This window comes from Mustelus asterias, chromosome 2 (genome assembly GCF_964213995.1).
Source record: "Mustelus asterias chromosome 2, sMusAst1.hap1.1, whole genome shotgun sequence".
Lineage (NCBI taxonomy): Eukaryota > Metazoa > Chordata > Chondrichthyes > Carcharhiniformes > Triakidae > Mustelus > Mustelus asterias.
In genome coordinates this window covers 88,168,992-88,195,379 of record NC_135802.1, presented here as the reverse complement: position 1 = coordinate 88,195,379, position 26,388 = coordinate 88,168,992, and the positions used below count along the sequence as shown (strand labels likewise).

The following is a 26,388-nucleotide window of genomic DNA, read 5'->3' as shown; positions in this document are numbered from 1 at the left end:
GGTTTGTGCCAGATACCCAGGCAGCAGCCATGATTCAAACATCCTTCGGAAATCTCAGATTCCAGACCTGTTCAGCAGGAGGGATGACTGCTCCCCTGATAAGGACTATCCCTGAAAAGATGGCTAATGACACCGGTGAGACCTGATTCAGAGAGGAGCTGGAGTGAGAGTCACTCCAGCACTGGAGACATAGTGGAGCAGACTGTCAGTCTCCTAAAGATGAAATTCCAATGCCTGGACACATCTGGAAGTATATTAGATTACTCCCTTTCACATGTATCCCTGATGGTGGAGGTTTGCTGTGCATTCCATAACATCACAATCCAACGAAGAGATGCCCTGGAGGATGATGACACTTTAGATGGGGACCAATCCTCTGATATGAGGATGATGATGAGTTGAGGGCCCAGGGTGATGCTCCTGCTGATTGCTCTGCTGTGATTGGGTAGATGCCTTAAGGATTCTATCGCACATCTTGTCTCTGCTGCAGAAGGAGCTTGGTGAAATCTTGGCCCTCCTTTTCCCAGCGCTTGACAAGAGCTGGTCACATTGATATGCTGCAGGCAGAAGGGCACCAAGGGCGGTCTTCCTGAATCTGGGGCTGGCTTTGCCCCTTCACCTCTCCCCTCGCTCTGATAGTGTAGGTATCTTTACCTGGAAATTTATAATAAACGTACAACTCTTCAGCGTGAGAGAGACTTGCTGATTTTTTTCAAGTTTCTGCACATATGAAGATTGGTATGGTTGGCAGAGAATAGCTAAAATAAGACCAGAAAATGCTGGCTAAAGCAAACAGGTTTGGCAGCATCTGTGGAATGTGAAACAGAGTTAATGTTTCGAGTCTGTATGATTCTTCTTCAGAGCTGTTTTATCAAATGTTAGTGTCCTTCTTGAAGTGAGCTTCACATGCATTCAAGCAAAACTCTTGCAAAATCAACTTTGATGGACTGGCCACTGTGTCCAGTGGCCACAAATCATCTTCCTGTCTGATCCTGTTCTCTCAAATCTCAAATGGCCAATGTTCCAGGGGCGGACAAGGAAGAAAACTCCAAAGACACTCTGACGCTCTCCTTGATGTGCAATGGTATTTGCCTTACTGATTGGAAAGAGCTTGCTACCAATCATTCAGAATGGTGACAAATTGTCCATCAAACTGCACCTCACTTTAAGTCTTAATGCCTTAATGATGAGCCAGAGCAGCGGAAGAGAAGGAAAGATAAGGCATCAAAGCCTGCATTTCTGATTCCACTAGCTCCAGTGATACCCTGCTATATATGTCCAAAGGTCGCTGGGATGGAAATCCACCTGCTCAGTTACATGACACCCATGGCAGAAACTCATGACTCTGCATAGATTTCCTTCTTGAATCAAAGGACAACGACTGAATGTTAGAGACTTTATGTGAGTTAGCATATGGGCAGCCAAGTTTTGGATGAGTTCCAGTTTGCAGAGAGTAGAAGATGAAAGAACAACTAGGAGAGCGTTGGGATAGTTACGTCTGGAGGTAACAAAAACATGGTTGAGGGTTTCAGCAGTGGAAGAGCTTACCAGAGATGGGCAATATTATGTTGGTGGAAGAAGGTGGTCTCACCTCTGTTCTGGGTCAAATAGAACAACAAAGTGAACAGTTTCATTCAGCCTTATACAATGAAGTGTGTGTGTGTGTGCGCGCACTCGTGTGTATGTGTGTGCTTGTTTTATAGCCAGGGCTGAAGATTATACCTTGGTTCTTCCTCAATATTTAACTGGCAGAAATCTCTGATCATCCAAGACTGTAACTCAAACAGGAAAATTCGAACAGGAAAAAAACAGAAAAACTCAAAACAGGAAAACTCAAAAAGGAAATTTGGCATGTCAGCTATGACTCTCAACAACTTTTACAGATGCACCATAGAAAGCATTCTTTCTGGTTGTATCACAGCTTGGTATGGCTCTTGTTCTGCCCAAGACCGCAAGGAACTACAAAAGGTCGTGAATGTAGCCCAATCCATCACGCAAACCAGCCTCCCATCCATTGATTCTATCTACACTTCCCACTGTCTCGGCAAAGCAGATGATCTCACGTGAGAACACCATCTACCAGGTACACGATACCTACTCTTGCAACTCGGCCAACGTTGTCTACCTGATACGCTGCAGGAAAGGATGTCCCGAGGCATGGTACATTGGGGACACCATGCAGATGCTACGACAACGGATGAATGAACACCGCTCAACAATCACCAGGCAAGACTGTTCTCTTCCTGTGGGGGAGCACTTCAGTGGTCACGGGCATTCAGCCTCTGATCTTTGGGTAAGCGTTCTCCAAGGCGGCCTTCACGACACACGACAGTGCAGAGTCGCTGAGCAGAAACTGATAGCCAAGTTCCGCACACATGAGGACAGCCTAAACCAGGATGTTGGGTTTATGTCACACTATCAGTAACCCCCACAGCTTGCCTCCTGGACTTGCTGGCTGTCCTGTCTGGAGACAATACACATCTCTTTAACCTGTGCTTAATGCTCCCTCCACTCACATTGTCTGTATCTTTAAGATCTGGTTGGCTGTAGAGATTTGCATTCTAATCAGTATTCTGTAACTTGATTTTGTGTCTCTGAGCCCTGTTTGAGAGCAGATTCCCACTCCACCTGACGAAGGAGCAGTGCTCCGAAAGCTAATGGTATTTGCAACCAAATAAACCTGTTGGACTTTAACCTGGTGTTGTTAAAACTCTTACTGCATTCAATATCACGTCAGTTGAATATATTATCATTTCATTATCTGGCATCTGATGCCTGAATCATTCCTCTGATTGGCTGGCAGCTCTGAGGTTTAACATCTGCATAACACCAGACATTGGTGCAGGGAATTAGCTCTGGTTTGGCCGGGAACCCCAAATGCAGCCAGCAGATTGCCAAATTGGGATTTAATGGCTGAGGCAGGGTTATCACCAGCTCTCCTGCCAATGGACGGGCCCATTGTCATTATGTTCCACTGTCTGCTTCTCGTTACTGACTCACAAAAAACATTTTCAAATTTTGAACAGTTCTACCATAACCACGTTAAGTCACTAACAATGTAGCAAGATTAGTTTGTTCAGTCAGATCATCTCTTAATCATGATTATAAAATAAGATCAAGTATAAGCGTTTAGGCTTAAAGAATCCTTTAGTTTTGCTAGCACTGGTGGAGTTAATAAAAACAAGGAGGTGATGATTGTGTGCCAGAAATTGGTTATATTGCGTTTGGAATACTGTGTGCAGTTGCTGAAAGAATATTAAATCATGCATGTAGATTCATTCTGATAATACTAACACTGAGAAAATGAAATTATGATTAAGGACTTGGAAAAGCCAGGCTGCATTTACTGGAGCACAGGAGATTAAGGGCATTCACTTAGAAGTCTTAAACATTATTAAAAAGGTTTGGGGAGGATTATTAGTGGGAGCATAAGGAGGGAGGTCAGGGAAATGCATCCAAGCAAAAGATTATTAAAATATGAAACATTAATATCACACCAGTTATTTCAGCCAATTTAATCCTGGAATTATGCTATTGGGTTTGGGTGGGGAAAATAATAGAATGCAGGAAAATACCAAGCGGTTGGAACCACACCATCATAAATAACATCAGTTTGGAGTCATAGGGCACAATCTTACCACCAGTTCAAGCCACAAACCCACTGCGGCGAGATCAGAGAACGCAGCCAGCCAAATCCTCGTTCACTGCAGCGGGATGGGAAAATCCCACCAGAGTTAACGGTGGTAAGATTCCGGCCATAGAGTTTTACAGCACAGAAAGCAACCCATCGTGTCTGCACAGATCATCAAGCACCTATCTATTCTAATCCCACTTTCCAGCACTTGGTCTAAGTGTTTAAGTCCTGATATTATCAAGGCTGTTACCAGAACGTTTGAATCTGAAATTATATTTTTTTATTGAAAAAATACATTGAAATTCTAAATATCAAGATCTTGAAACAAGCGACCATTCATGCCAGTGGGATTTTCTGGTCCCACTGCAGTGAACGGAGATTTGGCTGAGTGCCAAATTTTCCATCCTCGCTTGCAGCGGTAGTAGGGCATGAACGACCAGAGAATTCCGGCGGTTTTTGATATTAGCAATCATAGTTAGATTTAATTCTGTCTAAAAATATCTCCATTTTCCTTGGCCATCATGACGTGTGGATGACTTTTTTTGGAATTTCACTATAGTTTTCTTATTGATGATTAGTTTTTCGAACTGTCAGTTTTATTTTAGGCAGCAATATGACAACCATATCACAGCCTTCTAATGAACAAGGAGACCAACATAAAATCTATCAATAATCTACAGCTTTTACTGATATATATTTACAGAGCAAAACATTGTTGAAATCATTCAGCAACTCCGCTTGCTGCGGATTTGAAGTTGATGGATCCAATCCTACTATCTCAATTTGTTACAAGACTCAAAATCTTATTGATTCAGGAGAAACATTGTACGTGTTGTCATTCACCAAGGACTCAATTGCCCCATTATCAGCTCAAATGTCCAGTACAGAAAAATTTGAAGAATGACAGTAAAATCTAATGAATTGGGTATTCTGTAAATGCCCTGATCAAGCAAATACTGGGCCAATATATTATCCTCCATACCTTCAATCTTCAGGTATTACAAATGACTCCATCCAGCGTTTTACTTTTTTGAAATCTGTATTTTATCTCGGTTCCTGGAATGTGAGAGTTGCTGTCAAGGCCAGCATTTGTGGCCCATCCCTAATTGCCCTTCAGAAGCTGGTGGTGAGCTGCCTTCTTGAACCGCTGCAGTCAGTGTGATGTAGGTATACCCACAGTGCTTATAAGAAGGGAGTTCCAGTTTTTTGATCCAGTGACAGCGAAGAAATAATGATATAGTTCCAAGTCTGGGTGGTGTGTGGCTTGGAGGGTACTTGCAGATGGTGGTGTTCCCATGCATATCCTGCCCCTGTCCTTGGTGGTAGAAGTCACAGGTTTGGGAGGTACTGTAGAAGGAGCCTTGGTGAGTTTCCACAGTGCATCTTGGTACACACTGCTGTTATTGTGTGCCTGTGGTGGAGGGATTGAACGTTTAAGGTGATAGTGGGATGCTAATCAAGCTTTGTTTTGGACAATGTCAAATTCTTGAGTGCTTTTGGATCTGCTCTCATCCAGGCAAGTGGTGAGTGTTCTAGCACACCCTTGACCTGTGCCTTTTGGGTAGCAGCTGAACCAGGCTCATGTTGATGTTGTCGGATTCAGTAGTGATGATGCCTTTGAAGGACAAGTAAAGGTAATTAGATTCTCTCTTGTTGAAAATAGTCATTGCCTGGCACTTGTGTAACATTAATGTTATTTGCAAATTATCAGCCCAAGCCTGAATGTTGCCCAGTTCTTGCTGCATGTTGGCACAGACTGCTTCCAAATCTGAGGAGTTGTAAATGGTGCTGAACATTGTGCACTCATCAGCAAAAACCCCCACTTCTGTCTTGATGATGAAGGGAAGATCATCGTTGAAGCAGCTGAAGATGCTCTGGTCTAGGATAGTGCTCTGAGGAACTCCTGCAGCAATGTTCTGGGACTGAGGTGATTGACCATCAACCACAACAATCTTCCTTTGTGCGAATATAATGATGCACTTTCACACACTTCATTAGAAACACCAAAAGATTAATAAGAAGAATGGGTCTTTTTCTGATTGGCAGTCAGTGACAAGTGGGGTTCTGCAGGGATCTGTGCTGGAACCCCAACTGTTCACATTATATATTAATGATTTGGAAGAGGGAACTAAATGTATGATCTTCAAATTTGCAGATGATACTAAGTTTGGTGGGAGGGTGAGCTGTGAGGAGGATGCAGGGATGTTTCAGCGTGATTTGGACAGGCTGAGTGTGTGGGCACATGCATGGCAGATGCAGTATAACGTGGACAAATGTGAGGTTTGGAAGCAATAATAGGAAGACAGATTATTACTTGAATGGTTGTAAATTGAGAGAGGTGGATACTCAGTGTGACCTCGGTGTCTTTGTGCATCAGTCAGTAAAAGTAAATGTGCAGGTACAGCAGGCAGTAAAGAAGGCAAATAGTATGTTGGCCTTCATAGCAAGAGGATTTGAGTATAGGAATATAAACTGTTTTACTGCAATTGTATAGGGAGTTGGTGAAGCTGCACCTGAATATTGTGTGCCGTTTTGGTGTCCTTATCTGAGGAAGGATGTCCTTGCTATAAAGGGAGTACTGCAAAGGTTTACCAGGCTGATTACTGGGATGGCAGGTCTGTCATATGAGGATTATGATTGTATTATTATGATTGACTTATAAGTATTGACTTATTATGAAAAGTCGATTATGATTGTATTCATTGGATCTAATAGAAATGTATAAAATTCTGACAGGGTGGATTCAGAAAGAGTGTTCCAGATGGTGGGGAAGTCCAGAACTAGGGGTCATAGTTTGAGGATAAGGGGAACTTAGGTGAGGAGAAATTTCTTCACCCAGAGGGTGGTGAATGTGTGGAATTCACTACCACAGAAAATAGTTGAGGCCAGAACATTGTCTGATTTCAAGAAGAAACGAGATATCGCTCTTGGGGCTAAAGGGATCAAGGGATATGGAGGGCAGGAGAGATCAGGATGTTGAATTTGATGATCAGCCATGATCATAATGAATGGTGGAGCAGGCTCGAAGGGCCGAATGGCCCACTCCTGCTTCTAGTTTCTATGTTTCTATACAACTATACATGGCTATCCCTAAGTCACTTACATGTCTCCTGCCTGAGAGACGACTCCACTCCCTGGGAGGATTACCCATTCTGAGTCCCAATTGGTCCCCCCAGTCAGGTGACCTTTACTCTGCTGTGTTGTGTAAAGGATAATCATTACAAATCACCATAGCGAGAAATAACACAAACCAGTGGAGATGTTTCTCCCGATTCCTATTGACTTAAGTTTTGCTTGGGTTCTTTGATGTCACACTCATGCAAATGCTTGATGTCAAGGATTGTCTCTCTCATCGCACCTCTGGAATTCAGCTCCTTTGTACATTTATGGAGATGATGTGGAGATGCCAGCGTTGGACTGGGGTGACTCACCTGATGAAGGAGCAGCTCTCCGAAAGCTTGTGATTCCAAATAAACCTGTTGGACTTTAATCTGGTGTTGTGAGACTTCTTACCATGTTTGAAGAAAGGCTGCAGGAGTTCTGGAGCTGAGTGGCCTTGACTGAACCCAAAATGTTAGTGGTGAACAGGTTATTGCTGCTTGATAGCACAGTCAATGACAGTTACCATCACTTTGCGTAATTTTATCACTGCCAAAAAATACTTTCAAGATTCTTGTACTTTGAAATTATGTAACAAGCTGTGGGACAAATATGAGATGAAAAGTAGGGAATGAGTTGATATCAGGACTTGATTGTCCTCAGGGACAAAGAGGAGAGATAGGGGAGAGACTACAGGACAGGTCAAATTGGAAAGTCTATTTTACTACATATTTATTTCCTAAGTATCTAGAATTGGCTTTCGACAATGAATTGTGAAACCCATATCTCAAAGACATATCACAAATACTACACAAATAAAGGTTCAATCTAAAGGAATCAATGTAGCAAATTCTACTCACCACCAGATGTACTGTGAGATACAGCAAAACATAATCACCAGAACATTTACTTCATTCATCTAATAATTTTATTTGTATTGCATTCACTCAGGCAAGAGCTTCTTTCTTTACTGAGGAGGTGGTGCCGTCGTGGCATTCTCACTGGACTAGTAATCCAGAGACCCAGGGTAAAGCTCCAGAGGCCTGGGTTCAAAACATGGCAGATGGTGAAATTTGAATTCAGCAGAAAAAAATCTGGAATTAAAGTCTAATGATGAACATGATTGTCATTAAAAACCCATCTGGTTCATTAATGTCCTTTCGGAAAGGAATTCTGCCGTCCTGACCTGGTCAGCCAGCAACACCCACAACCGGTGGACAAATTTTTAGAAATATAAAATGAATGAGGAGCTTGACTACATTATGTAGAATAGCCTGATGGCTACTGTACTGGCCCAGCAATTATGACCATGGCAAGTTGTGAAATTGCAATTGTTTCTGTGACAGCAAGAAGAAAAGTGACTAGCTACCAGATTGTTATAAAATCACAAATAGTTCGCGACTATTTACTGGTAAACTTGTCACTCCTATTTGGCCTGACCTATATGTGACTGCAGGCTTTCACCATGTGCTTGCTTATAGTAAGTCCCTTTATTGTACAGACAAGGCTTGTGAGGACCCACCACCCTTGCAGGACAACTAGAAATGGACAATAAATGTGGCCTTGCAAGTATTATGTGATCCACGTAACTAATTAATTGTACCTAATCACTATTTCTCTTAACAGCTTATGTATGTGAAGCTTATATTAACTATTCTCACTGACCAAGTGGTTAACAGTTGCATTTAATTAGCTAGTTATTAAGAACCCAAAATTATATTTCAAATCCATGTCATTTTATGGATTTATTAAGCAAGGCATGTGTTCATATTGTTAAAAACAAATCCTTATTTAGGGCGATTCAAAAATGTGTCAACCTAATTGTATATATTGGGTGGAATTTTCTCAGAAAAATTCCAAGTGTCATAACAGTGAGAAAATGGATGTCCTCCATGCCGGTCTTCCCGGTGAGCTTGGCTCTGCAATCTTTTAGCACCCTGTCACTTTTTTTGACAGCTGGGAGATTTGTGCCTGTATGGGGACAGAGCCTAAACACGCAGGTGAAACCAGCTTCAGAGCGCTAGGACACCATTCTGCATGGCGCCCCAATCTGCCAGGGAACCGGGACACATTCCCCACCCCCCCCACCCCCCCGTGAACATCAGACTTCTCCCCCCGCCACCCTCCCCCCCATCGGTGGCGTTGTCACCCCCCACACCGACATGGGCAGCTGCCATCGGGGAATCAGGAGACTCCTGATGGCTCCCCTGGTGGATCCCTGACATGCCCCCCCACCTCTTGAACCCTCTGTGGCCTCTGCACGATTCCCCCCTGCAAGACTCCCCATGCATAGGCCCCCCTGTGCATAGCCACAACCCCTCACCTCCATCATTGTGCATAGCCTCATCCCCACTAAGACCCTAAGCCCTTTGCCCTTGGCATTGCCACAGCACATTTACACTGCTCAATTGGGCTCTGCCAGGGTGCCAGGCAGGCCATGCCCCCACCCCGGGGTTTCAATAGCCTCCAATTCCTACCCCCCCCCCCCCCCACCCAACCCGGGCATGGGCATGGCGCCTGGTCTCTGTTGGTGGAGACCAGTAGTGATAATCACCAGCCTAACAGCTTGCCGATAAGGTGGGAAAGCATCCTGCAGTGGGGAAGCAGCTGTGCCCAACTCACTAATGATATGGAGATCCAGGCAATCTGGGTGCAAATCAGATTTTTAGCCTCATGCTGATTGACAGGTGCGGTGAGCTGGACGTGATCTTACCAGCTCACCGCACCTGTTGATCAGCGTGAGGCCAAAAATTAAGACAAACTGTTACGGAGCATGCTGGAAATACCTGGAAGGTCTGGTAGCCTCTGTGGATAAACAAATAATCAAGAGGTAAATTTTCAACATCAGGAGAAGAAAAGCAGTAGTATCTGAAGTAAAACACCAAAACCAAGACTACTGAATCAGCATGGACTGAGTTTATTCCAAAGGGTAAGGCATTAATTACCTTCATTTGGTAAAACTGTCGTGTTCAGGTAAAGTGAGTGTTTTTTTAACATTGGTTGCTGTATGAAGGATGTGGAACTGATAATACATTGAATATCTATGTACTCAGGCTGATACAGGACTTACATAACTGACTCTGGAGGCTGCCAAAATCTTAACCGTGGCTTTAGCAGTAGCAGATCTGCTGCACAGTTTATCTGATCTTCCTGCCATAAGCTGGATAATGAGAGACTGAAAACACATTCCAATTCAGCACAGGTCCACCCTGAAAATGGCATTGACCAATCGTTCAACCTGCTAATAAACAAAATCTGATTTCTCTCTTTTTGTACTGGGTACTGCAAATATTTTAATAGTTACTGCAATGCAACTTAATTCACTGTATGTGAAGTGCTAAAGTTCTACAGAAATGCAACTCATTTTCTTTCAAATGGCAGGGAGATACACTTAAGCAATAAACAATTATGCACTCCATACCTGAAAGGAATTCCCTTCCAAACACATGACCAATACCATCTAGAAGGACAAGGACAGCAGATGCATGGGAACATCACAACCTGGAAGTTCCCCTTGAAGACACACCCCATCCTGGCTTGGAAATATATTCCCATTCCTTCACTGTCACTGGGTCAATATCTTCAAACTTCCTCCCTAACAGCACTGTGAATGTACCTACACTACAAGGACTGCAACGGTTCAAGAACATAGCTTGCCACCAATTCTGGATGGACAATGAATGCTGGTTGAGCCAGTGAAGTCCACATGCCTTGAATGAATAAAACAAATATTCATAGGCTGCTTCAAGTCTGCTTTCACCATCCAATAAGATGAACCTATACGGTAACTTTACTTTCCAGTCCCTTTCCCATATCTCTTGATTCTCTTGTAGCCACAGTATTTATATGATGAGTCCAGTTCAATTTCTAGTCAATGGTAACGTCCAGGATGTTGATAGTGAGAGGTTCAGTGATGGCAATGCAATTGAATGTCGAGGGGTGATGTTTAAATTCTCTCTTGTTGGAAGTACAATACATCATTTCCATGCATCATTTTAAAAGTGATTTTACCAGTTATGTGTCTACCATTTATAATTATGGAGGAAGAACGCAATTCATATATGAAGTGAAAATATTGCCATGAATAGACACTACAACTTGGAATTTCAGCCTGTCAAATCTTTTTTGTGGTTATATCAAGGCAAAATGAAAGTGTTTTCAAAGGTGTAAAGAGTAAGCAGCCCACAATTGTAATCCTTTCATTATCTTTTCACACCCACTTTGGAACAATCTGCTTATGGAGCTCTAACAAGAATACAGTCAGTTTTTCACACTTTTAGAGAGTGATTAGCACTGCCAAAATAAACTAACATTATCGCAGCTACTGTAATATGCAATTTACATATTTTTTGATTTGATTTTATTATTGTCACACAATGACACAGTGGTTAGCATTGCTGCCTCATAGCTCCAGGGACCCGGGTTCGATTCCCAGCTAGGGTCGCTGAATGCGCAGAGTCTGCACATTCTCCCCGTGTCTGTGTGGGTTTCCTCCGAGTGCTCCGGTTTCCAAAAAACGTGCTGCTTAAGTGCATTGGCCATCCTAAATTCTCCCTCAGTGTACCCGGACAGGCGCCAGAGTGTGGCAAGTAGGGGATTTTTCACAGTTATTTCATTGCAATGTTAATGTAAGCCTACTTGTGACTCTAATAAAATAATTGGTGCACGGTGAAAAGTATTGTTTCTTGCGCATTATACAGACAAAGCATACCGTTATGGAGTACATAGGGGAGAAGGAAAGAGAGAGTGCAGAATGTAGTGTTAGTCATAGCTAGGATGTAGAGAAAGATCAACTTAATATAAGGTAGGTACATTCAAAAGTCTGATGGCAGCAGGGAAGAAGCTGTTCTTGAGTCAGATTTTTGTATCTCTGTTGCAACTGCCAATGCAGCATGTGTTTATATGGATTGTCTTCCACAAACTGAGTGTTAAAGGTAGGGACTTAGGAACTGTTAAACGAAAAACAAGGCCACGGGCCATTCCAGTAGTCACAGGATAAATGATAAGAGTTGTTGACTAATCATAGCCATTCATTCTCCACCACAGAGACAAGCCCTTTAAGAGTTCGAGGGAAGAAAATACATTTTCTAAGTTTACAGAAATGAAAGCAGAATGGTGCAGTGGTGGTTTTGCGTGGCTGGTGGAGTCCAGCATTCGTGAGGTGGGGAAAAAAAATCACACTGCAAAGATGTAGTATCTGTTGGCATAGTTCCGAGGTCTGATTCTGGTTTTTTTGTGTGTAGTAAGCAATGAATAAGTGCCTTCAAAGAATGTGGCTTATCATTTCCAGCGTTGGGCATCCCAAAGTGGGAAGGTACTTGCAATTGTACAGTTTGAATGCAATTTCCTACAAGTTCTCAGTTCACACCAATTTAAGGAACTGACTTAAAAAAAAACAGCCGATGTGGTTATATTGAAATTTTAAATAATTTCAGCAGATTGAAATTGCTTATAAATTGAAGCTGTAGTAAATGTTGCGTTCAGCGTAGAGTCACATGTGGTTTACCGTGCTCACCGCTGGAAACAAGTTCTAATCTCATCAACAAATGCATCACTACCCCTCGCTTTTTGTTTTATTTCCAGATCTTTGCAGCAGCTCAATCCGGAGGCGCTTCTTCCCGCAGACCGGTTCACGGCAGCAGTCTGTGCAGTCACACATTTCCCCCGACAAGTGAAATCTTCTCAAACCCCGAGGAGGAGGAGGAATCCCAACGCGGAGCGACTAGTTCGTTGAGACGGAAGGGGAATCTGGAGATGAGTGTGGGGAATGTGTGAGAGGACCACCATGACTAACCAGGAAAAGTGGATCACCCTCAGCCCTGCAGAATTCTCCCAGCTACAGAAGTACGCCCAGTGTAAGTACCAAAGAATCCGACAAGCCATCCAGTTGCTCTGCTAGTATTGCTGGTTGGGAAGCTCACGCTGTACGGACGCTTTGATTGTACAGTAATGGGTTTGATTTAAAATAGATTGGATTAGAATCACATTGAGAACTAACAACGCATAGCGAATCACAGTGTGACAGGCGAGCAATGGGTGCTATGTATCTGAATATCAAGTGTTACTTTAAATGTCCACACTTGTTATATTTCTGATAATACAACCGTTACATCTGTGTATTATTAGTCTTCATAAATAATGCGGTGCCCCTTTCCCTTTACTAACATACGCTGTTTATTTTTACTTTGCAAATTAAATTACACGAGGGTACTTTGTTTTTATTCGGGAGGAGCTGAATTTCAAACAGCACCTTATTTTGGATCTTATTTCTCAACCCCCTAAGCACCTGCCTGCTTTTGGTAAATGATGCTCCACTACCCTCACCCTTCGACTCGGCGTCCTGTGCGTTGCACTAGGAGCACATCCCCGGGCTGTTAAGTGAAGGAACTGTGTTAAAATGCACATTTTTTTTTAAATTTCGCCCCAAGAAACCAGAACATTGTTCACAGACCCGCGACGAGCTAGAACCATCATCAACCTTTAGTACACGTTATGTAATGTTGTGCTGTGTAATGTTCAGGATCCCAATTATTTCAAGCGCAGTTGCCCGTGCGTTAAATGCAACCGCCAATTATCACCCGAGGAAGAGGAAACCAGCTGCATTGGGTTTAACCAGGTTTCTTATTTGTATCTGCTTTTTGTATGTTTCAGTTCTGAAAAGAAAACACACTGAATAATTCATTTTAACAGTGTAGTCAGTTTCTCTGAATTGCCGGTTATGCGCATGAAAAAAAATCTCAACTTCTATTTTTATGCTATTAAGTTAACATGGATATTTGGAAAAGCCTTCAGTTAGTTCTATTCTTTGCCCCAGTAATTAGAGGGACCTTTGGTATTCCCAAGGTACATATACCAGGGTTCTTTGCTCGTGAACTGTTTCTTCACACGAGTTCAAAAGTATATCCCTCTGAACAATCTGCCCCAACGAGCCAAGCAGAACTATGAATGGAGCAGAATACGTTGTTGCTTTCCAGTTAATCAGTTGAAAATGAACAATTCTCACCAAGTTCAGACCAAATTGGTCCTGTTCGGGGAAAAAAATCTTGCAGAAACTTTTATAGTGAAACTACAAAACAATTTTGCTTATTACTGACAACAGTCTCTCAAAATTCCAATAGCTCCTACTTCTTGTATGATTGCTTTGAAGAAATTCCATGTTTCAATTCTCGGGGGCAGTGAAATTGATAGGGGAGGTCGGTAGTATGTACTTGAATTGGAAAGAAGTAATCAGTGGTGTCACACAAAGGCTGTGTGACCTTAACTAGTCATGGTATTTATTAATTTATTTAACATAATGGTCAACCGAATATGTACATTTACCAATGATAACCAGGATTGGCAGCATAGTATTTGGTGCAGATGGAAGTATAAAATGGCAAAGACATTGAGTAGAAAAAAACGGTGGCAGGTAGATTTTGTTGTGGGTAAGTGTGAGAGCAAAATGTTTCAGAACAAAAAAAGATAGATCCTGATGTTTTTTTTAATGTGAAAAGCTGGGAACATATTGGAGGTTACAAAAGGGTAAGGGCCCTTGTACACTTCATGATTTGTTATTTGGAGTGAAGTCATTTACACATCATTTCTGTTCACAGTTACTGTTTTACCAGAAATCAGGAAAATCTAGAAACACAGGGACACAGGAAAGGAGGCAGATCATCCCCATGAATGCACATCTGTAACAACAGGTGACCACCACCTTTAGGTGGTCTCATACCATTGAAGGAAACGTTACGGTCTCTAGATAGTCAGAGACCTGATGTACGAAGGACATGTGCTAAGTGGTCCCTCAGAAATTCCAGTGCAATCAATCCATGGGAATTGCTCCATCATTCAAACTTCCAATTCCCTATTCCCAAGACCCTCTGTAAAAGTCTCCAACTCTGAGTTAGAGTCAAAGGTTTTGCATGGTCTTAGCTTACTAACCTGGATAACTACTCAGGAAATGTCAGAAAAAGTGTTGCCTAACTCCTGTGTAGCTATACAACTGACTCCCCACCCCCTGATCCAATCTAATGAGCCTCCACCACCTGACTCCACTCTAGCCTGACTAGAATTCACCTTCTGACCCAATCGCACCACCCAACTCCACCACCCTTGACTCCCCAACTATTTCCACCTACCCAACTGTCACCCTATCCCCTAACCCCATTACCAACTGACCTTACCCGTCCTATCCCTTTACCCACTTGGCTTCTCTTTTTTTCAAAGAAGCTTTGGGATATTTGAACTGTATTTGGCAAAATACAGCAGTTAGTGCTATAAAAGGGTGAATAGCTTCTGAATGGATTCTCTTTGCTGATATTGCTGAGGTTTCCTGTATGGAGTCAGTTTGGAGGGATCCTTCAATCAAAGATTGCTTAGAAAAATCAGAGGGGGGTAAGTGTTTTCTTTCTGATCAGGATTAGGAAAGAAGAGGTTCCGATTCTAATCAGAAGAACTGGGCCAATATTTCTCCGCGTGGAGGAAAAGGTGAAATTGCACAACTCTTCTGTCACTATTATGACATGGAAACTGTTTTTCACCTGAGCAAGATAAGCAGTACAATTTCCTGAAATAAATTGCTGGACCAGGGAGGGCATAAGTGCTAGTATTTTTATTTTTCTGTGTTGTGTGAAGTGGAAGTACAATGGAGGAAGCTTATCTCTATTTGTAGTGAAGTTATAAATATTTGTACTCTTTGTATTCGCATTTACCATTGTCATAAGTTTATTATTTGTACTCCCATTTACCATTGTGCTACAATTAGCAGAGGTACAAATGTGTGTTTTTATTGTTTCACTCCAAATAACAAGTGGAGATCTATATACATGGATCGCTAAAATGTTTTATCCTCAACTGTTCCCAGAGTTTCTTTTTTTTTAAATGTCAGGATCTATCTATTTTGGCCCAAACTGGATAGTCTCACACTTGCCTGTATTGAAATCCATCTGCCACAGTTCTGCTCACTCACTTAATCTTATCAATTCCCCTTGTAATATTATACTCCCATCTGCAGTACCTTCTCTGCTTCCAATCATTCTCATTGGCAAATGTGTATATATGGTTGTCTATTGTGTTAACTTAGCCATTAATACTTAGTGATTTGTTAAGGCCCCAGCACAGATCCTTGTACAACACCACGAGTCACAGTGTTCCAATTCAAGTACTTAACCAATATTCCTACTTCTAAACCCCCGTAGCGAGTGCAGCATCAATTGACAACCATCGAGGATTTTGCATCATAATGTATTCAAGTGCAATTTGGGAATTTGTGAGTGACCACCTGCTCCCCTGTTAGAGTTTGTGGGCTATATAACTACATTTGCAGAATGGAATTGGTTTCTGTAATACATGTCAAGCAATACATGCAGTGACAGTAAGGTCATGCACAACAGAGCAGGAATCCTAAAATGTACACAATGAATGGATGCCTTAATGACTCTCTTATGCTGATTAGACACAATTTAGTGAAGGAGTCTGGGCATTGTAGTATTGTTATCAATAGAGCTTTTTTCTCAGATATTTAAATTATACAGGGATATGCAATCTATTTTGACTTAGAATCAAGATGAAATGCATTAGAATATTGTCTGAAATGTTGGGATCCTGCCTGTGGAGGAACACTGATGCATTATAGCGATGTCAAAGAAGGACAATGGAGTGATGATTCTAGCACGTGAGGCTTTAAGTTGCAAAAACCAGCAAACTTTTTTTCAAAAAAGATATGATCTAGATCCTTAAAATTCTAAGAGGTATGAATAACGCACAGTATTTCATTACTGTGGTTTGAGAGTGCAATACTGGAGGACAACAGTGTAGCATAGGTGAGATTAGTGAAAAAAGTAATTTGTCATGCAGATGTGTTAGTATATTGCAAAGGTTATTGAGATAAGTCAATAACATAGTTAATCAAATGCTCGAGGGAACCTGCTTCTGACGATGGTGGATAGATTTCTTACGATAAACTATTGTTTGGAGTGTTTGACTTATACTTTGGAAATCCATGATTACATTTGAAGAGAAATTTCAGTGCCTGATTTTGCTAGTGATTGATCTTATTTCAGAGATTAAATGGATTTGAACCTTGTCAGTTGTCTTCTTCAGTTCTCTACCCAAAGCCAGGTTTGACCCATAATACCACAATCTCTGCCTTGGGCAGGCAAGGAGGCAGGTCCTGAAACCACCCCAGCCAGTACGGGGATCAAACTCCATGCTGTTGGCACAAATCTGATCTACACTGGCCATCAAGTCAACTCAGCCAACCAGCCACCAAGGAGTCTGAATTGCTGTAGCTACATCCACTTTTATGTGTAGTAGGCTGGAGCTGATGATAGAGGCTGCAATTTTCTTTCCATCGGATGGCTGATCAGGAATCTCTCCTGCTCTTACTGCCTGTCATTGGCCTATGTTGGAAGAATTTGCACGTTGATACCCTGGCCACATTATGCACACACCTTCCTTGACCTTTGTGTCCTGGATTGGGACTGGAATTCAGAACTTCTGGCTCAGAGGCAGGGACACTATGCAATGCACCAAGACCTTTTGTCGGTAATAGAGCAATTTTTACATGGTCTGCAGGGAGAATAGGCATGATGAGGTGAATTAATTCACATTTAGTTATGTTCATGGGTAGCTGTTTATCAGCAGTGCAAAGTCATTGTGTAGCAGAGCTGTTGGGTTGAGACTTGTAACCATCATCTGACTTGGATGGAACCAGCTGAGATAGTGCAGCAGGCATCTGTTTTTACGAAAAGGACATTCCAGAGACGGGTTCTCAAGAGTGGATTAGGATATACTATACTACTTTAAAAGATCCTTCCCAATATTGTCGTGGACTACAAATCCACAGAGCCAGTGCATGGTAGAATCGAAGTTGATTTTCCTTCCATTTTGTTGAACTTCCAGTCTCAGTGCTGCATCGTGAGATGGTGAGGCAGGAAAGAGAATGTCAGAAAGAACGTCTCCACTCAACTGCTGACCAAGGTCAGAAGCAGTGGTGACATTTTAGCAATTCATTCATCACATTCAAGCATTGTTGTGGTTGAGAATCTGTTCTTGAAATTCCAGTGCTACTGGTACATAACTTATTGATTCTGTGTTTCAGTGACCAAAGCAGTGCTTCTTCTTTTTCCTGTCATGGTCAACTTCATAATAAGCTGTTCGGCTCCTTCAAATAAACTAAAGGAGATTTTCAGCTTTAAGCTATTATATTATAATAGGGGCGGCACGGTAGCACAGTGGTTAGCACTGCTGCTTCACAGCTCCAGGGTCCCGGGTTCGATTCCCGGCTCAGGTCACTGTCTGTGTGGAGTTTGCACATTCTCCTCGTGTCTGCGTGGGTTTCCTCCGGGTGCTCCGGTTTCCTCCCACAGTCCAAAGATGTGCGGGTTAGGTTGATTGGCCAGGTTAAAAATTGTCCCTTAGAGTCCTGAGATGCGTAGGTTAGAGGGATTAGTGGGTAAATTTGTGGGATTGTGGTCGGTGCAGACTCGATGGGCCGAATGGCCTCCTTCTGCACTGTAGGGTTTCTATGATTCTATGATTATAGAAGTTTAACACTTACTTTCAGGCAAGAACAGCATCTTGCATTTCTGTAGTACCTTTTCTTGTATTATCGAAAAACTTTTGGGAAGTGCAAAGAAATCTGGACGCCAAGCAAAGGAGGATAGATTACGAACATCTATTATAAACTTTCCAATAAAAGTTTTAAAGAATATCATAAGTGGGTGGTACAGTGCTTAGCAATGCTGTCTCAAAGCACCAGGGACCCGGGTTCAATTCCCGGCTTGGGTCACTGTCTGTGCAGAATGTGCAAGTTCTCTCTGTGTTTGCGTGAGTTTCCTCCGGGTGCTCTGGTTTTCTCCCACAGTCCAAAAGATGTGCTGGTTAGGTGCATTGGCCATGTTAAACTCTCTCTGTGTATCCGAGCAGGTGCCAGAGTGTGACGACTAGGGGATTTTCACAGTAACTTCATTGCAGTGTTAATGTAAGCCTACTTGTCACACTAATAAATAAACTTTAAAGGAACAGTGACAGAGCGGCCATATTCTGATGGAACACTGCAATCCAGATTGCTTCCTTGACAACTTGGATTTTCTTCAGACCTGTTCAAAAGTTTCTGGCTTGCTACACAATTTGTGTTTCAAATGATTGCTAGCGTCACGTATGGAAATTATTTGGCATTTTAAGATTTCCACATTATTGCATCTTAATAGAAAGCATTTTTGTTTTATCAACATTGTGATTTTTAGCCTAGTTCCCCAACTCTTATTCAAGTATGTGGCGTTAAAGAAGAGAAATGCTCAACCACCAAAAGTGGCATACAGCACCTCCATTTCTGTATGAATGATAATAAAGTTCTTGAATGTATATTGGTAAACCCAGGAATTTCACAAATATATGTGTACTACCCGTGGCATGCAACAGTAATAGCTTTGGTGACATTAGAATTTTTCCACACTGTTGGTCCATGAATATAATTGTTATGTGTCAAGAATGCAACAAATGCATGTCAAGACAGAAGAGAAAGATTAACTTGTCAAACCTGATTCATGCACATTTATCTCTTGGGCAGCAGATAATTTACTTGTCCCCAAATAATGAGCTGCACCCTGTCCATGGATTGAGAGGTTTGAGGCAGACCAAGAAAGTTCGAAGATGATTATTTGACTCGCCTAATCAGTGTAATATCACGCATTCTGAGAGAGGTGATTAATAGCTTTTAGAACTATTAGGATTGCCTTAGCATAGTGCTGGTAATAGCTTCTGATATCACAAGTCAAACAGCTACAGAGGAACCTTCTCCTGTGGAGAAAGATGTAAATGAGCCAATAGATGATATAAATGACAGAATGAGAACTCTAAATTTAGACAACATTAACATGTATATAATTGTGGATAATAAAGCATAAACTTTACAAATGCAGAAATCATATCTGCTGTTACTGCAAAAAAATACATTGAGGAGGTAGAGGATTTTTTTTCTCTATCAAAGGTTGTGGACATCACTGGTTCGTCCAACATTTGTTGTCCATCCCTAATTGCCCTTGAGAAGGTGGTGGTGAGCTGGCAACTTGTGTCTCTGCAGTCTGTCTGGTGCAGATGTCTCCACATTGCTGCTGGGAAGGGAATTCCAGGATTTTGATCCTGTTACAGAGAAGGAACAGCTATATTTTTCCAGGTCCAGATAGCTTGTGTGGGGTGGGAGGAACTTGCAGATGGTGGCATTCCTATGTGTCTGTTCACTTGCCCTTCTAGATGGTAGAGGTCATGGGTTTGCAAAGTGCTTTCAAAGGAGCCTTGGTGAATGGCTATATATGATGCACACTGCTGCCATGGTGGTGGAGGGAGTGAATGTTTAAGTTTTTTGACATGTACTGGGATACAATGAAAAGTATTGTTTCTTGTGTGATATACAGACAAAAGATACCGTTCATAGAGTACATAAGGGAGGAGGAAAGGAGAGGGTGCAGAATATAATGTTACAGTCGCAGCTAGGATGTAGAGAAATATTAGCTTAATATATGATAGGTCCATTCAAAAGTCAGATAGCAGCAGGGAAGAAGCTGTCTTGAGTCGGGTGGTACGTGACCTCAGATTTTTGTATCTTTTTCCCGACGGAAGAAGATGGAGCAGAGTATGTCTGGGGTGTGTGGGGTCCTTGATTATGCTGGCTGCTTTTCCGACGCAGCAGAAAGTACGGACAGAGTTAATGGATGGGAGGCTGGTTTGCATGATGGACCGGGCTATGTTCACAACTCTTTGTTGTTTCTTGTCATCTTGGTCAGAGCAGGAACCTTACGAAGCTGTGCTACATCCGGTGAATGGGGTGTCAATCAAGTGGGTTATTTGTCAAATAAGAGTCCAAATTTCACCCATTCAAATACCATTGTGATAGAATAGAGGTTTTTCAACAGCCATTCTCTGGATTTCAACTCCAGTTGATAAGTCTACAAGTAATATAGTGAAAACAGTTGGTTTAATTATTTGGAGCAGGGCAGGCATTAACCACAAGAAAGGTCGCTTGCATTTTAATTACTCCTCAAAAATATATCCTGCACGTTAATTTGCATTTTAATGATTTATCCAGACATGAAGGATAGTTAAGTGGTCTTGTGCAGTTCCATGTGTAGTGACAAGAAAGTAAAGGACACATTACCTCTCTGCATTTGTTCACCATCCTTAATTGTTCTCAAGGTGAAACACCTTCTTGAATAGCTGCAGTCCATCTGGTGTTGGCTGTTAGAAAGGAAGTGCCAGGATTTTGACCTACTGAGACCGAAGGAATGGTTAAATGTTTCCAAGTTAGGATGGTGTGTGGCTTGGAGGTGAACTTGCAGGTTGCATACATCAGATCTCCTTGACCTTTTGGGTGGTAAAAGAAGTGAGTTTTGTAAGTACTCTTGTACTCTTCGTGAGTTGCTGTAGTGCATTTTATAGATGGTACTCACTGCTGCCATAGAGAACTGATGGTGGAGGGAATGGCTTGAATTTTTGCTTCCAGTTTGGGATTGCAGAGTTGGGATATTTGCAATAACAAAGAGGCTTTCTGTTGTAAAAGTCCAGGCCAATGTTTAAAGTGTTGGGAGGGGTGTCAATCAAACTGGCTCCTTTTTCCAGGATGGCACTGAGATTTTTGAGTGGTGTTGAACTCATCCAGACAAGTGGGAAATATTCCATCATACCACTAACTTATGCCTTGTAGATGGTCAAGAGGTTTTTGGGAAGCCAGGAGGTGAGTTACTAGCTGCAGAATTTCTAGTTCATGACCTGATCCTGTAGCCATGGTATTAATATGACTGGTCCTTTTAAGTTTCTGGTCAATGGTGACTCCCAGGATGTTGATGATGAAGGATTCAGCAATGGTAATGCAATTGAATGTTAAGGAGAGTTGGTTGTACTTTCTCCTGTCGGAGATGGTCCTCCTTGGCAGTTGTGTGATGCTGATGTGACTCACTGCTATTTAGTCCAAGCATGAAAGTTGTCATGGTGTTGATGTGTGCTGGCACACAGTAAAGTTGTCCTTAGGTAGCAGTAGCCTCATAATAAAAGCACCTCTAAGTGGCTGTAGTCATGACTATATTCCGTATTTAGTTTCACGGAGAAAAGGGTGGGTCGAAGACAAATGTTTTGAACTTCCATATGGGCAATTATGAGGCAATAAAGAGCAAGCTAGCTGAAATGAAAGGTGGGTAAATGTACCTTAACTAACCTTGATCAATTTGTAGTAACCCTTTTTAACTTGTGTGCATTATGTGGTGCGATAGACGAAGGGAACAAGAGTTAGGTGAAGGTCCAACACAACTTTATTGAACACTTTATCAAGGAAAAACATTACTTATCAAATGTTAATGCCATGGATAAGGAGGGATGAACTGTCTCCCTTTTTTTATTCAACCTCCTCAGTTTGCATAAGAACTAGGATCAGGAGTAGGCGAGCAGGAGCAGGAGTAGGCTATCAGGCCCCTCGAGCTGCTCCGCCATCCAATAAGATCATGGCTGATCTATTTGTGGACTCAGCTCCACTTACCTGCCCGCTCACCATAACCCTTAATTCCTTTACTTTTCAAAAATGTATTTATCCTTGCCTGAAAAAAAAAGTTTGCAACAAGATTAATTTACAAAGGATCCCTTTTTCCCAGTTCAATATTTATATTTTTAAATGGAGCCAAGTTAACCAGGTTTTATTGAGTTTAAGGAAGAGTGAGTTTATTAGCTGCTAAATATGAGGAAGTCGATAAAGCGCATGCATATACATTCACACAAGTTAGAACTGAGTCCAAAAGTATACAAATCAGTCCGTGACTTATCTGTGAAGAGTAGGTAGTGGAACGGTGTGGGTGTTGTAATTTGTGATTCCAGTGGCGCTGACTTCAGCAGGTGAATAGTTGGTTTGAGATCCCAGTATTCTGCAGTTTGGCTGAAAAACTAACCCGTTTCCTTTTTCAGTTGTGGCTTTGCTGACTTGGCTTGCTTCAGCAATCAGAATGAGAGAGTTGGGATCTGCTGGGTTTTTTTTCTTCCTGTGTCACTCACTGGCACACCTAGCACTGGTTGACACAGACCAAGTTTTTCAGCTGGCTGTTATTCCAGCCTTTGTACATTCCTGGAAGGGGCAAATCCACAAACTGTTCCGGTCTTTGCTTACAGGATATCATTCCTGCTGAGATGACAAATCAGCTCCCATTATCTCCACAGGAAATGGCAGTTCGTTTCTGTATGGCTTTCATGCTTTTGATCTTGTCTGGAAACAGTGTGATTCCATTGTCTCTCTCCCTTAGTATCACCCACCAGCAATTCAACCAGTGACTGAATTTACATCCTCAGCAATCTTTGACTTGTATGTCCATTTTTAAACCACAGGTCTTATTTAGAAGTTCAGTATGTCTGTACAGAATTTGTGGTTTTTCTCCATCATGACAATACCACACCGGCATTGTTTGCATTAATAGTTGTGATTTGTCTTTATCCTGCTACATATAATCCATATGTAGTTGACTGTATTTAATGGACACGTCTAAACTCAGTGGAAATTACTTGTGTTAATTACTCGGGTAACAGTGAAAGAGAATACTCGCAATCAGATTTAATCTCGGGAAAGACAAAATGATTGGATTGAAAAATATATGCAACAGGAAGAAGACTTTTTGGGAAATTAGAGCAAAAACTGAGATAAGATCAACATTTTAATCAGTTTGGTTCCTGTGATTTGTCTTTCTTGCAAATGTAAATCCTGAGACAATTACTTTAATTTAAGAATCTGAACTGAGATGATAAAGCAGTGAAACTTGTGATTGAAGATTATTGAACATGGAGATTATAAAATATGGGAATGATCGACGGCAAGTTAAATGAACAAAGGGAAATGTGTACATTTCCCTTCCAAGAGAAATGTTTGATTTTAAAAATAGGCACATACTGAAAATAACTTTTAGAATGGATAGAAAAAATTCAACCCTTGCCCTGCTCTTAAAAGCTGAATGCAATGGGTTTTGATAACTTTGTAGGAAGCAGTAAATGTACCATGGTTGGGGGGGTGGGTGGTTCATGTTGCAGGGGAGTATTGATTAGAGATATGTAGGAGGTGGGGAAAGGTCTGCGTCTATCAAACAATTGAATTGCTTTGAGAATATTTTTGGTGATTGGAGAAAGATTATTGAGAGAAATATAAGGTTTCTTTTTAAATCACTTTCCTGTACCAAGAAATCAAACCTGAAGCATTAACTCTGTTTTTCTCTTTACAGATGTTAGTAGACCTTCTGTGTATTGCCTGTATTATCATTTATTTTATTCTTTTAGTTCAGTGTTGCCTAGTATAAATTATTGACTATTCATACTCTTATTCATGGCTCAGGTGACATTCTTTTAACCATTATGCTAATTTAAGTTTAATGGGTCTTGCACAATACAACACTTCATGTGTACATTTACCAAAAATCTATCAAGATTGAGTGCTAAAGAATGCAGTCTTTTTTCTTTCATTTAATGTTTTAAGTTCTGACATGAATTTATCAGATGCAACACAACATAATGCAGCTTCTAGGTTTTTGTCCAGTGGTGCAAGTGATATTTTTACTCCAGAGTGATTTGTACTTGTTCACAGATCCCACTGCAGCTCATTAGCACCCACACTCTACGGAAGGATTAATTAATATGTAAGCTCCAGCAGTTTAGGGGGAAGTATTGAGTCAATGCGAGTAGAAATGTGCATTTATGTAGCATATTCAATGTCGTGACAGAACCAAAACCATTTATATCCTCCGAAGTCCCATGGCAGTACATAGAAAAAGAACAATCAAGTTCTCCCAGTGTCCTGGTCAATATTTATCCCTCAACCAACATTGATGATGCTGGTCATTAATGTATTGCTATTGTGGGACCTCACTGTGCTTGAATTGGTTGCTGCATTTCCTGCAGTGATGACATTTCAAACATGCTTCATTGGTTATGAACCACTTTGAGATATCATGCAGTGGTTTTTACACTCCCTTGACAGGGGATTGGCAGGCACATAAAATCCAGTGGGCAACCTTTCTGCTTGCTCCCAACCTGTCTGCAATTTTACTGGGTAGGGTCAGTGGGGGCATTGGGTGACCTACCCATCCTTGGGCCTATCGAGGCCATTAAGTGGTCAACTAATAGCCACTTAAGGGTCTCCCGGCACTGCACTATTGCCAGTATTTTACCTATGGTAGGGGAGGCCCAACTCCTTGTGGGAAGCCTGGCACTTTTACTTGCACAGGCTGGTGTTGGGCAAGGGTGGGGGCAGTGGGGGGGAAAACCTGCTTGTAGGGTTGCCCGGGTTCATCTGAGACACTCTCCCACCTCCTTTAATCTTTCTTCCTGGACTCCCACTCCCGCCCCTTGCCACAACCCTGACTGTGCACATGCCTGTTAGTCCAGGCTCCTCCAGCACTGGGGACTGCTTGTAGACCCAGCAGCTACCATTGTCACTGCTGGAATGACAGATGCCAGCCATCCGATAGGCTAGCAGCTCTCTGATATGGGACTTCCTGAGAAAGGGGCAGAGCAGTAAACGCTCCTCCCTGCATTAAATTCCGTGAGGAATGTGGGTGGGCATTGTGGCTGGGGTGGTGCTAAGGAGTGGCAGAGACCATGGCCCTCATGCAAAATTCCACCCTGGTCTGAACTGTTTTTCCCTTCTGAGCCATAAAGTAATTGACAGGGCTGTATATATGAAACTTGACACCATCTTTGAGCTGTCCGTTCCTAGTCTACCATTTCCCATTCTTCTATTGGTACCCATCTCTGTTCCCATCCCCAGCCTCCATACCACCTCTCCTATAGGTTGCTTTAGTTAATTCACTTCATAAATCATGCTGCAATGATGGAAGTTTCTACTAGCAATTACGCAATATTTTCTCTTCATGACTGTGTTAATTTTAAACAGGCTCTTAAGTATTAATCAATCCTTCCATTGCTTGTGGATGTTAATGAACTGTTGTTGCTGCCTTTACCAGTTAAATGCCTCCTACAGATACTATCTCTGCTTTAGACCTCAAAAAGAATTCAAAGTATGTGTGTCTTTTTCAAAACTTGAATGAACCTTAAGTAGGCAATTATCCTTATTTAAAGGAGGTATTTTTATTCCAAGATTTTCCGTTTGGTTTTTGTCCTAGTCTGCTTTCTCTGTGGAGAAAAGAACAACTAATGGGCAGAATTCTCCCATCCTGCCCGTGGCGTGTTTGGTGGTGGGAATCTTGAATCTATGGGAGCCAAAAAGTTAGAAACCCACTGGCATAAAATCATGTTGCAATTCTCACAATGACGTGTTAATGGTGAATCTATCTTCCCGCTGGCTGGTGGAGTGAACACCATTTGCATCTCCTGAATGTTCATGAAAACAGCTACCTGCCAGTATGCATTCAGGCGAGGGGGAAATCACATGGATCTGAAACCCGACTGATGAAGTGTGGCATGCATGAAACCCTTCGTTTGCAAGAGACTTTGAGGTTAGTGCAACAAAGTCTTTCTGCCATAGTGCTGCACTGCATACCACTCTGCTGGGGCAGACTGGTTCCTGCCCTCAACCTCCGACAAAAGACGTGGGGGGAAATGTAGAAAAAGAACTGTGCAAGGAGGGGGAAGGGTGAGGGCTAATGATGGCAGGAAGAGGGACAAGAAAGTGGATGAAGAAGGTGACTGGTGCAAGGTTG

The 26,388-nt window shown here is 42.0% G+C and overlaps 1 protein-coding gene across 6 annotated transcripts in view; it reads left to right on the top strand.

Annotated features, from left to right (window-relative positions):
- Positions 1 to 12,518: 12,518 nt before the first annotated feature.
- dgkb (diacylglycerol kinase, beta) overlaps positions 12,519 to 26,388 on the top strand; it is a 679,678-nt gene continuing 665,808 nt past the window's right edge. For all 6 annotated transcript variants that reach the window (XM_078228107.1, XM_078228097.1, XM_078228136.1 and 3 more), the window contains exon 1: positions 12,519 to 12,588. In XM_078228107.1, the coding sequence (XP_078084233.1) occupies positions 12,519 to 12,588 (70 nt within the window). The remainder of the gene's footprint in view (positions 12,589 to 26,388) is intronic.